The sequence below is a fragment of the Nicotiana sylvestris genome, chromosome 10 (assembly GCF_000393655.2).
Source record: "Nicotiana sylvestris chromosome 10, ASM39365v2, whole genome shotgun sequence".
Lineage (NCBI taxonomy): Eukaryota > Viridiplantae > Streptophyta > Magnoliopsida > Solanales > Solanaceae > Nicotiana > Nicotiana sylvestris.
The window spans coordinates 116,286,934-116,300,324 of record NC_091066.1 but is presented as its reverse complement, the minus strand read 5'-3'; the positions used below and the strand labels follow the sequence as shown (position 1 = coordinate 116,300,324).

The 13,391-nt window shown below is 38.1% G+C and overlaps 1 protein-coding gene across 1 annotated transcript; it reads left to right on the top strand.

Moving 5' to 3' along the window:
* Nucleotides 1-5,474: 5,474 nt before the first annotated feature.
* LOC138879843 (uncharacterized) lies at nt 5,475-8,183 on the top strand. The gene is made up of 3 exons (XM_070159482.1): nt 5,475-5,629; nt 6,212-6,875; nt 7,518-8,183. The coding sequence occupies exons 1-3, from the start codon at nt 5,475-5,477 to the stop codon at nt 8,181-8,183; spliced, it is 1,485 nt and encodes a 494-aa protein (XP_070015583.1).
* The last annotated feature ends 5,208 nt before the right edge of the window (nt 8,184-13,391 follow it).

The following is a 13,391-nucleotide window of genomic DNA, read 5'->3' as shown; positions in this document are numbered from 1 at the left end:
TCGAATGTTGACTGATGCTCTTATCATTTTCGTAACTTATAGCTTTTGTGAATATGTTAATACTCTTTTTACAATTTAAGCAACTGCTCTGTGTATAAATCCAAAGTCTAGGGTATTTTGCCCCCTTTAGTCTTTTTGCCCATATCATGACCTGTGGTCGAAATCTTCCTAATCTTGCAACTTTTGTTACCTCCTGTCATGCAGCCTGTATGACCCTGGCTTTGTAGGTATACTTATGCGGTTCATCTTTCCTTGTTCCTTTTATCTTTTAGTCAATCTCTAGGCCTTACTTTGTATATACAAGGCTTAATAGGATGCCTCTCTAGGCCTCTATAGGTATACTGAAGTCCTTTGCTCAATACTTCGTAGAACTTGCGAATATGGCCATATCTTATTTTGTAGATTTAGTTACCCATTCACATGATTTTACTGCGTTTACATGGGTTATACTATACCGTAATTTTTTTGGCTTCAATCTACCATTACTGAGGTATGCTTACCAAGTTCCCAGTTACTTTTGTTGCTACCCTTTAGGTATAAATCTTAGTCCTTTAATGCTCATTCATTACCGTTCGTCTTAAGAAACACGGCCTAATCTCATGTCATACTTTGTAACTTATATCTGACCATTGTTGATTTGCCTTAATGTTGATCTATAATCCTTTACTTGAAGACTTGAAACTTCTTACGTAATACATTACCGCTAGGGCTTACGTTGCATTGAGGAATATTGGAAGTGATATCCATAATCATATTTCATAGTGTCTCAATGTGATTCACCTTATGAGGGTATCCTAATTTTGTGCCACCAACAAAGTATTTTCTTCTTCTCTTCTTCTATTTTTTTATTAAAGTCATTATTCAAACGAAGGCTCAAACGTCATCTTTTATCTATCACAATTACACCCTCATTATATTACCAGGGCGGCATTCTAAATGCTATTAGTCTTAGACTCCTTTGAGTTCATTCAGGCTATAGTGAGCTTTGTATAATTTAGAGAAAGCATCTGCTCTTCTTGTTTTCATGGTCTTAATCCTGAGGACTTATCCATTTTTATTATATTCTCACTCGCCCTTTCTTATCCTTACTCCTGTCTTCTAGAACTTTGTCGCTTCACCATACAATGGTTTGCGACCTACACAACTCTATTTATATTACTTGCAACCTTTCTACTTGTTTGCATCATAGATTTCCTTATGTCATTCTAGGACATCAAGCGAGACATCACATAGTCTCTAACTCTTATTTATTGTCTTAATTAGTCTCCTCGATACCTAGAAACCATAGTCTATGAGATATGCCTCTAACGATGTCGCTATGATTCCTGGATATTGAATCCCAGCACTTCTAGCCTTCTATCCAAAGTATGGACTATTCACATATTCTGCCCTTGAGTATCTGGTGCGCTGTTCACCTTTACCTTACTTACCTTAAAATCTCGCATCGTATCTTATACCTCTTTCATGACCTCCCTTCCACATATGTATAATTCACGTCCATAACTTGAAGCTCTACTATAATTCTTACACCTCTGGTGCATACACAATCTGGTGGGAGCTTCGTATTGACTTCTTATGAGGCCGATACTCTTCAGTTGGCTTCATCATAGAGCTATTATAAAATATGGCTATTGTACCATCTTTCTTATACCTCTGCTACTTAAGAGTGATCCTGAGATCTATAATTCTCTAGGCCTGTCACAACCCTAACCCTAAACCTGGTCGTGATGGCGCCTCTCGTGAAGACAAGACCAGCTAGTCCAACACAACACACTTAATTAAGAAGTTAATTAGCATAAGAATAGTTCAAACATGATTTAATAGAACATGTTTCGCGGAAATATAGATAACAAAGCGAAAATCCAACCCGACACAGCCTAAACCGGGGTGTCACAAGTCATGAGCAACTAAAAAATCCGGATACCAGTCTACTAGATACGAAATCCGATACAGAAGTTCAAGAACATGACAATAGTAAGATAAGGGAGGCACGGGGGCTGCGGACGCAACAACTCTCGTGGTCTCCGAAAACACTGTCTGGACTGAGAAGATCAGCACTTAGGAATGGACTCTATGATGCCTGAATCTGCACACACGGTGCAGGGAGTAATGTGAGTACTACGACCCAGTGAGTAATAAATATAAATAATGGCTGAAAGCAAGAAAACACGTAAAGGCACAAAGCAATTCTATATCAAGCAGTAAAACAGTTAAAACATGTAATTTAGCAGGTGAATAACAAGTAGAAATCCGCCCCTCGGGCACAGTAACAATCACTTAGAATAGTATAAGCCCCTCGGGCTCACTCTCAGTACAATATCAGCCCCTCGGGTTCAGTCTCAGTACAGTATTAGCACCTCGGGCTCACTTTCAAATCATGATGGGCACCCGTGCTCACTATGGGGGTGCAGACATCGGAGGGGACCCTTACGGCCCAAGTGCTATATCAATGTAAGGCCCTGTGAAAAACTTGTACTCAAAACCTGGTAGTTCGGACCCTTTTGTACTAATCTATGCTATAAAAAGTCAACAAATACTGTTTTACGAAAAATGCGATTCTGCGGTCAAAAATGCGGTCGCATATCAGTTATGCGGACCGCATAATCGCCGCAAAGTGAGTCTGTGTGTTGGTCGAATTTGATGTTAAATATGCGATCAGATATGCGGACTGCATAGTCGTCGCATATTACCTTGGGATTTTTGTGAGGGGCAATTTTGCGGTGCATTATGCGACCGCCGAACGGGTATGCGGACCACATTTCTGCCGCATACCCAGGCAGTGTGTTCAGATGTTGGGAGCACTTTTGCGGTCCATTTTGAGATTTGCGATCGCAGACCTGACTCGGGGCTCCAATTTTCTAAATTTTAAACCCGACCCCTTCTTCAATAAAACACCCCAACCCCTTATTTTAACATATTTTTTGAACAAAACTAGAGAGAGGGAAGAGAGAATTCTTGAGAGATAAAGTCCTACCTTCATCAATTTGATTCTTCAAAGTCACTCGCGCCGGGGAATTTCAAGTAATTGTCTTCATCTCCATTTTTGAAGGTAAAATCCCTAACCATTTTTCATTGTTTCCAGATTTAAACAAAAAGGGGGATTCTCATGCATTAATTCTTGAAAATGGAAGTTGAGATACACATGCATTTCCTTTAAAACCTAGAATCTAGTAAGAGGAACCGGGTAGAACTAAAGATTTGCAAAAGAGGGGTTGGAAACCTAAGTAAGTTCAGGCTGAGTTTGTGAACTTCAATTCTAAGTTATATGTGCTAACTTGTGAGCTAGATTGACGGTACTAGGCTATTGGTGAATTTAAAGTAGAAGTTAAAAAGGGAATTCGACTCCAGGTATGTATGGCTAACTTTAACCTTTGTAAAGTCACCTTGTTGGTGTACGAGTAATTGGTATGTGTTACTTATGTGGACTATTTGTGAAATTCTTGTGATTAATGTGCCTTGAACGTTGTTGGTTAAGTTTTCTGCTATAGTGGTGTGAGTAAAATGGCAATAACACAAGTGCGTATGGGTATGAATGTGTTACGTGGTAAGAGCTGTGGAACAAATGATGGAAAGAAATCGTAATTGATACAATTGAAACAACTGTGGCAATATCATACGTGACTTGTTGTGGGCAATTATCATTGTGATTTGAATTGTGTATGGGTTATTGTATATGTTGGAATTGGTATTGATGTTTATGAACACTCTTTGTGAATTGTTGTTGTGTGAAATATGATTGTCCGGTAAGATCGGGTTGTGTGCCGCAACACGAAGTAATAAGGTGTGGGTTGTGGTGATAAGGGTGGCCGAGGTAATAAGGGTGGAAAAGTGATCGAAATCACTATTGAAATAAAAATATATGAAAGTTGTGAAACTATTATTGTGATGAAATAATGTTGAAAAGGTAAAAAGAGAGACTGTGGAGTTGTTTGGCTTTGATTGTTCCTATCATGTGCATTTGATTGTTGATTCTATTACTGTTTGTTATCTGTGTATTTCTTGATTTTACTTGGGGTAAAGTTTGTCTATACATACCAGTACAATTCAAATGTACTAATTTCCCTTTTGCCGGGGGAGCTACATTCGTGCTATGATTGTAGGTGGTTCCATAACAGGTACTCCAGCTCACCGATAGTAGCACTCCTTCACCTCCCGTTAGCTGAATTGGTGAGCCCCTTTCCTCTCGGGGCCCTGCGTGGCTCATGCCGCTTTTCTTCCCGGAGTCTTATTTTGGTATTTGTGTAAGGTATAGCCGTAGCCTTGTTGCCGGCATTTCTGTATTATTATTCAGTTATATTTAGAGGCTCCATAGACAGGAAACATGGGTTATGTACTTATGTATTTTGGGCAGTATAACTTGTAAACCACGCTAAGTAACTATGTATGTTATGTAAATCTCGTAAGAATGTGTTTAAATTTATAAATGGCTATTTCACTTGGTTAATGGGTAATGGAAACGTAGGGTATCACGTGGAATAGGAAAGGCACCCAGGTCCGCTTGGCTGGGGGCTACCCGGTGGAGCGCCGGTCGCGCCCCTCGATTTTTGGGGTGTGACAAACTTGTTATCAGAGCCTAAGGTTTTAAAGTGTCCTAGGATGTCTCGGAACCATGTCTAGTAGAGTCCTCCTTATCGGTGTGTTGTCGACCACATCTATAAGTTGGAGGCTACATGGGCATTTAGGAAATTACCTTCTTCTTTGTTACTCTATATCGTGCGGTGAAGTGAAAAATGGAACTATTTACATCTAACTCGTGCTCTGTTCCAAATTTTTCCGAATTTTCAGTAATGACACCCAAGAAGAGAGCTAGACTCGGCCTCGAGGCCAATGCCACCCCAAGTGTGGATGTAAATCATGTACCTGATGCCGTGGGTGAGAGTGACTCCCCGATCTCGAATCTGCCTGGCCCATCTATTCCAGATCTAAGTATTCCTATTCCAGCTGCGGCAGAGGGTGCTACCATCCCTCCTACTGATATTCCTGATCTTGATGCAATTCCAGCTTCCGGTCCCGGGGTTTCTAATGGGGACCTTAGAGGAGCCATCCATATGTTGACCCAGTTAGTGGCCGCTTAGGCCTAGAAATCTCATGATGCCCCTGCACCCCCCAGTGGACAGGGAGATTCCGCCAGCTCCAGAGTCAACTAGTTTCTGCGGTTGGCCCCTCCAGAGTTCAAGGGCACAAACACAGAGACCGATCCGCAGGATTTCCTTGATGAAATGTATAAGACCCTTCGAGTGATGAAGGCTACAGAGACGGAAGGGGTTGAGTTGGCTTCATACAGGTTGAGGGGAGCAGCGTATTCGTGGTTCGAGATGTGGGAGGATTCCCGTGGGGAGGGAAAACCTCCGGCTAGATGGGATGAGTTTGTAGATGCATTCATGGACCACTTCTTGTCTGTCGAGACACTGGCGGCCCGTGCCACAGAGTTTGAGGTCCTCAAGTAGGGCAGTATGAGTGTTTGGAAGTACCACATGGAGTTTGTGAGGTTGTCCAAGTATGCTCCTCAATTATTGTCGACCATTGATGCTCGAGTCCGGCGATTCGTTCAGGGTCTTAGTCCTTTGGTTGTGAATGAGGCTGCTACAGTGGACTTACACTCAGATATGAATTATGGGAAGATTGTGGGGTTCGCTCAGGCCATAGATGCTAGGAAGTTGAAAATACGGGCATAAATGGAGAGGGTAGAAGTAGGGCCCGATCAGCGGGTGACTCAGGGAGACCAGTTCCGGGGAGAGGGCCATCAGGGCCGTCCCAGTCATATGCCCAGTCCTCAGCAAATGCACCGCCATCTATGCAAAGTTATCAGCAGGGCAGTCACTTGAGATCAGGTTCAGACAGTAGGAGACCCCATCATTCCGGTCGTCTAGGAGGGAGATCACAGCAGCAGGGGAGGGCTTCATGCCCCAAGTGTGGGAGGTTCCATTCCGAGACTTGTTATTTGGATATTCTGGTGTGTTATAGGTGTGGGGTGAGAGGTCATATCCAGCAGGACTGCCGTGCGCCCAGTCAGGGCATGGGTGGGGGATTTGCTTAGTCATCCAGTTCTTCAGCTGCCACATCATCCGTGCGTCCTCCAGCCCCAGCAGGGCGCGGTGTAGTTAGGAGTGGAGCTCGTGGTAGAGGTGTATCCAGCTGGTTTTACGCCTTTTGCGGTCGCCAAAGTGCAGAGGCCTCCCCAGATGTTGCTACAGGTATCTTGTCTGTTCAGGCCATTGATTGTTATGCTCTTATTGACTCCGGTTGGTGATTTTATTACAGCCACTCGAGTTTATAGGAATTGCATTGTCATGGTATGTGGTCATACTACCACGACCGATCTTATTGAGCTTGAAATGGTGGATTTTGATGTGATTATGGGAATGAAATGGCTTTATTCGTGTTTTGCTAAACTTGACTGCCGAACGAGAGTCATGAGGCTTGAGTTCCCTAATGAGCCGGTTATTGAGTGGAAGGGAAATGGTGTGGTGCCTAAAAGTAGGTTTATTTCCTACCTTAAGGCTTCGAAGATGATTAGGAAGGGGTGTATCTACCATTGGGTCCGGGTGGCGGACACCACTTCAGAAGTGTCTGTCCCCGAGTCCGTGCCAGTCGTGAAAGAGTTTCTTGAAGTGTTTTCGGACGAGCTTCCAAGGATCCCGCCAGATAGGGAGATGGATTTCGGGATTGATGTATTGCCAGATACGCGGCCGATATCTATTCCACCATACAGAATGGCGCCAGCGGAGTTGAGGGAGTTAAAGGAACAACTGAAGGATTTATTAGAAAAGGGGTTCATACGGCCAAGTGTGTCACCATGGGGTGCCCCGGTTCTTTTTGTTAGAAAGAAGGATGGGTCACTCCGGATGTGTATTGATTATCGGCAGCTTATCAAGGTCACCATCAAGAATAAATATCATTTTCCCCGGATAGATGATTTGTTCGACCAATTGCAAGGTGCGAGGTTCTTTTCCAAAATTGATCTACGGTCCGGGTATCACCAATTGAAGATCAGAAAATAGGATATTCCTAAGACCGCTTTCAGAACTCGATATGGTCACTTTGAATTCTTGGTCATGTCCTTTGGGCTAACCAACGCCCCGACAACTTTCATGGATCTTATGAATCGGGTTTTCAAGCCATTTCTAGACTCTTTTGTGATTGTTTTGATTGATTACATCCTTGTTTATTCGCGGAGCCGAGAGGATCATGCCGATCACCTCAGGGCAGTTCTGCAAACCCTTTATCAGCACCAGTTGTATGCTAAATTTTCAAAATGTAAATTTTGGTTGGAGTCCGTTACCTTTCTGGGGCATGTTGTTTCCAGTGAAGGGATTCAGGTGGATCCCCGGAAGATTGTAGTAGTAAAAGATTAGCCTAGACCCACGACCCCGACGGAGATCCGTAGCTTCTTGGGTTTAGCGGGGTATTATCGAAGGTTTGTGGAGGGATTCTCTACCCTCGCCTCCTCTTTGACTAAGTTGACGCAGAAAGCAGTTAAGTTCCAATGGTCCAACGCTTGTGAAAAACGTTTTCAGGAATTGAAGTCGAGATTGACCTCGGCGCCAATATTGACCTTGTCGGAAGGCACAGAAGGATTTGTTGTTTATTGCGATGCCTCCAGGATCGGTTTGGGGTGTGTGTTGATGCAACATGGGAAGGTTATAGCTTATGCTTCAAGGCAACTCAAGAATCACGAGAAGAATTATCCGACGCATGATTTGGAGCTTGCGGCAGTTGTATTTGCCTTGAAAATATGGCGGCATTATCTTTATTGGGTCTATGTGGATGTGTTCTCGGACCACAAGAGTCTCCAATATTTGTTCAAGAAGAAGGAGTTGAATTTAAGGGAGCGGCGGTGGTTAAAATTGATCAAGGATTATGATAAGGATATTTTATACCATCAAGGGAAGGCGAATATGGTGGCCGACGCTCTCAGTCGGAAGTCCATGGGTAGTTTGGCTCATTTGGGAGCGGATCAGAGGCCTTTGGCTCGGGAGGTTTATCAATTGGAGAGTCTGGGGGTTCATATTTCAACCTCAGACGAGGGGAAGGTTATGGTGCGTAATGGAGCAGAATCGTCACTGGTAGCGGAAGTCAAGGAAAAGCAGCTCATTGATCCAGCATTAGCACAAATGAAGGAGACCGTTTTGAATAACAAGACTTCGAAATTTTCACTCGGTGGTGAGGATGGCGTATTATGATGTCAAGGTAGGCTATGTGTTTCAGATGTGGATAATCTTCGGGGGAGGGTAATGGCAGAGGCTCATAATTCCAGGTATTCTGTGCACCCAGGTTATATGAAAATGTACCGTGACCTCAAGGAAATTTATTGGTGGAACAGTATGAAAAGGGGTGTGGCGGACTTTGTATCTAAGTGTCCAAATTGTCAGCAAGTAAAAGCTGAGCACCAGCGGCCTGGTGGGTTAACTCAGCTTATGGAAATACCAATGTGGAAATGGGAGATGATCAACATGGATTTCGTAGTCGGGTAACCTCGCACTCAGTACAAGTTTGACTCAATTTGGGTAATAGTGGATCGACTCACCAAATCAGCTCACTTCTTGCCAGTCAAGTCCACGAATACCACAGAACAATATGCTCAACTATATATCAAAGAAATAGAAAGGCTTCATGGCACTCCACTTTCTATTATCTCAGATCGAGGGGCCCAGTTCACAGCTAATTTTTGGAAGAAATTTCAGCAAGGTTTGGGTACTCAGGTGAATCTCAGCACGACTTTCCATCCGCATAGTGATGGTCAAGTGGAGCGGACTATTCATACGCTTGAAGATATGTTACGGGCTTGTGTCTTGGATTTCAAAGGTAATTGGGATGATTACTTGCCACTTATAGAATTTGCTTACAATAACAGCTTTCATGTTAGCATTCAGATGGCCCCATTTGAGGCATTGTACAGGAGGAGATGTAGGTCTCCGATTGGATGGTTCGAAGTGGGTGAAGCAGAATTGTTAGGGTCAGATCTCATGCACTAGGCTATGGAAAAAGTTAAAATCATTCAGGAAAGGCTGAAAGCTACTCAGAGTCGCCAGAAATCTTATGCGGACATTCATCGAAGAAAATTAGAATTCCAAGTATATGATTGGGTGTTCTTGAGAGTATCTCCTATGAAGGGAGTCATGCGATTTGGGAAGAAAGGGAAGTTGAGTCTTAGATATGTCGGGCCGTATCGGGTCACCCAAAGGATAGGACAGGTGGCCTATAGACTGGAATTGCCCCATGAAATGTCAGTAGTGCACCCGGTGTTCCATGTGTCTATATTAAAGAAAGTGGTTGGAGAATCATCCACCATCGTGCCAATCGAGGCTATCGAGGTCAATGAAGAGTGACCAGAAAAGATTGTTCAGTATAACTTATTAAAATATGATAAACTCTATGATAAACAAAGAGGTTAGAGGGAATATGTTTAGTAAACACATGATAAGGATAAATAGTAAATCTGAATGAACAACCACACGTATTTATTAGAAGAAAATATTGACTACAAAATACTTATATTATATATCTTTAACAGACTTAATAACGATGTTAAAAGAAAAATTTATGATATTTTAGTTACTTTTGAAATAATATATGTAATGGAACAAGCATTTACAGAACTAATTGTATCACAAGAAATAGATATATTAGATCTATATGAACTAGATTTATATTCAGATTAATGATCACATATCAAGTTAATAAAATCTGTTTATAAATGAAACATAACACTTTTCATTATATAAGATTCTATAACACCCAGAAATGGAAACTTCTTAAAACCCTCAGTAACATAAATAGAAAAATAGATTGTGTTAAACACAATATTAAAACCTGCAAAGACATAATTAGATATAATAGATTACGTAATAAAGCTTTATTAACTATAGAAAATGAAATTGAATTCTATGAAGATAAACTTGAAAGTTATCAACACAGAAAAGAAATAAATCTGAGAAATATAGAAACCATGGATATATGTATCAACAGGTATACATCTCAAGTATTAAACATGACCCCTCAAATTGGTATCAGAGCTATGGAAAATAAACATTTATATTAAGAAGCAAATCATGAAAAATAACACTGACATTAATAGTACAAACCCGCAAAACAGTGAAACAATTAAAATAACTAAGAAATCGCAGAAAATTAGAAAGAAACTAAAGAAACTATACATAGAATATGAATACTTAAGTATCACAAAAATAAACAAAGCTAGGCTGTCTAAATTAATCGATATAATATCTAAAACAGAATATAAATATGTTTTGTTATCTAAAGGATAAAAGATGAATAAAGAAGAATTCGCACTAGAAGAGAAAACATATGAGAATCCAGAAGGATTAAAAATAACAATAATATTTTCCAACTTAGGAAGAAGATATAAAAAAATAGGAAATAACCTAAACTTAATGTTAGAAAAAGAAACTGTAAAACTAGAGGATAGTTTAACCGCCATGGTTAGAATAACAAAAGAAAACGAAGAAATAGATAGAAAACGAGAGATTAAAGAAATACAACAGCAAGCTAAAGAAAAAATACAACAGATAGAGGAAGTAAAAAACACTAAAATAACAGAATTAGAAAAAGAATTAGAGATGCTAAAACAGATGTATGCAAATAAACTAAAAGAAAAGGAAAAACGTAAAGAAGAAGAACATGAACTAAAACTAACAAATGAGATAGAAAAGTTCAAATTACAGTTAGAAGAAGTACAGGAGAGTCCATCAAAAATAAGTATAAACGAAATAAATGAACAAAGTGATAAAGACACAGAACTAGGAGAAAACTATTCAGAAACAAGTGAAACATACACAGAACTTATAGAAAAAACAGAAAAGATAAAAATAAACCCAGAAATAAATACAGGAGATATGAACGAGGATAAACCAAGCACATCAGGAGTAAAAAATCCGAAACAATTAAACCCAACCTATTACAGAGTAAGTTATGATACATATGATAGAAACAAAACATTATGGGATAAAAGGTTAAATAAGAAATGGGCACCAAGACAGATAACTGAACAATATAATTTTTTAGATCTAGATTGTGTAGCAGATATAAATAAAACAATACAATTATGGATAGGATATATCTCAAAACAACTAATAGATAATAAAATAGCAATAGCGGAAACACCAGGATATATAGAAAGAACATTAATAGGAACTGTAAAATTATGGTTACAAAATTTATCAAGTGAAAGCTTAGACACATTAAGGAGTAATAAAAAACTTGACGGTACAACTACAACAACAGTTACAGATATATTAAATAAATATGAAATAGCAATAAGAAATGAATTTAGTAGTATGACAACAGAAGTAGAAGAACAAAATAAAGAAAAAATTACAAATAGGAATTTAATGACAAAATTAGCAATATGTAATATGTGTTATATAGATGAATATACTTGTGCATTTAGAGACTATTATTATAAAGGAACATATAGTCCGGATGAAAGTAAAGAGATAAGAAAATTATATTTTACAAAATTACCAGAACCCTTTAGCTCAAAAATAATAAAAAATTGGAACGAAGCAGGACTAGCAGATACATTAGGAGCAAGGATAAAATTTCTACAAAACTGGTTTATAGAATTATGTGAAAAATATAAAGAAAACATGAAAATGGAAAAAATATTAGTAAAAAATTTGGCATGTTGCAAAAGTAGAATAGCACCCCAATTTGGCTGCACAGATAAATATTACAAAAAAGAAGGAAAGAAAAAGAAATTTAAATCAAAATATTCAAAATATAAATATAGGAAACCAAGAGGAAGATATTATGTAAAAAATTATAAACATAAAAAACCATATAGGAAAAAGAAAAAACTAACAGAATGTACTTGCTATAATTGTGGAAAGCTAGGACACTTAGCCAAAGATTATAAATTACCAAAAAACCCAAAGAAGAAACAAATTACCGAAATATTGATAGATAATGATAAATATACACAAGTAGAATATGTAGATTATGAATTAAGCAGTGAAGACAACATATATGAGATATCAGAAAACGAGTTCTCTGAAAATGAAAAGGAAATAAACAAGGATATAGAAGAATCAGATGAAGAAAATTATGACTGAAAAAGATATACAAATTATACAACAAGAAGAACACCAAGATGAACAATCTTCAGAACAAAAAATAATATTTGACGCTAATGTATTTGAACAAATAAAAGGAAAAGAATTGGATCTAAGCATAGACAAAATATTAGAAGTACCAACAATAAAGAATTGGTTTAAAAGACAGAAAGAAGAATACTATGTAGTAAGCCAAAGAGAACATATAATAGATTGTAAATACATCAAAGGTAAAGCACAAATACCAATTTTAAATAAAAGACTACTAAATAAAGAAATACAAGATATAAAAGCAAAAAATCCAATAAAATATGTACACTTAGGAGGAACGGAGATCCTAATAAAAGCATGTTTTAGGGAAGGAATAGATACCCCTATAGAAATATACTTGGCAGATGATAGAATTGTACAACCTATAGAAAAGAGTATAATAAGTGCCGTAAGAGGTAACTTAATATACCAAAAATTTAAATTTATAATAAGTGCTAACTATTCAGTAGCAGTAGATGATAAAAATATAGATAAATCATTAGTACTATACTGGAAAATGTCTGGAATAGAATTAGCACCAGGAAGTAAAATATTCACAGCAAGATGTAAAAATCTATATGTCTTAACAACAAAACATAAGATAACAGCTAAAAATAAAATAAATAAAATAAAAATAGAAAATCCATTCGAAAGAATAGTATCAGTTATAGACAACAATGATTACAGTTATACGGAAATGGACATGGATGAAGATTTAGAAATAGTAAAAGAAAGATTAAGCACATCAAAACGAATAAATAATGAAATGCCAGAAACGTCATCAAGAATAAGTACATCAAGAAGTACATCAAGAAGAATAAATTATACCACTCCACAAAAATTAATAGAACAAAAAATAGAAGAAATAAACCCACACCATTATTATATAACAGGAATAATGGACCAAAGAAAATATTTAATACTAATAAATACAGGACAGGAAGAGAATTATGTTATAAGAGAATTGATACCAGAACAAGAGATAGTAACAATAGAACAGCAAAATTCAGAACTACCAAAAGCGTTAAGAAAAAACGAAGAAACAACTGAAAAAGAATTAATTATTGGAGGAATACCAATATTAATAAATTTTAAAATATATCAAGGCGATAAAAACATTACACTAGGAATAAAATGGTTAGAAAAAGTCAAACCATATAAATTAGAAGATAGACAATTAACGATAAGTTATGAAAATAAGAAAATAATAATAAAAAGAACTTTGATATAATGCCAAAGATATACATACTTGCCAAGATAATAGTAGAAGGATATTATAATAGATAC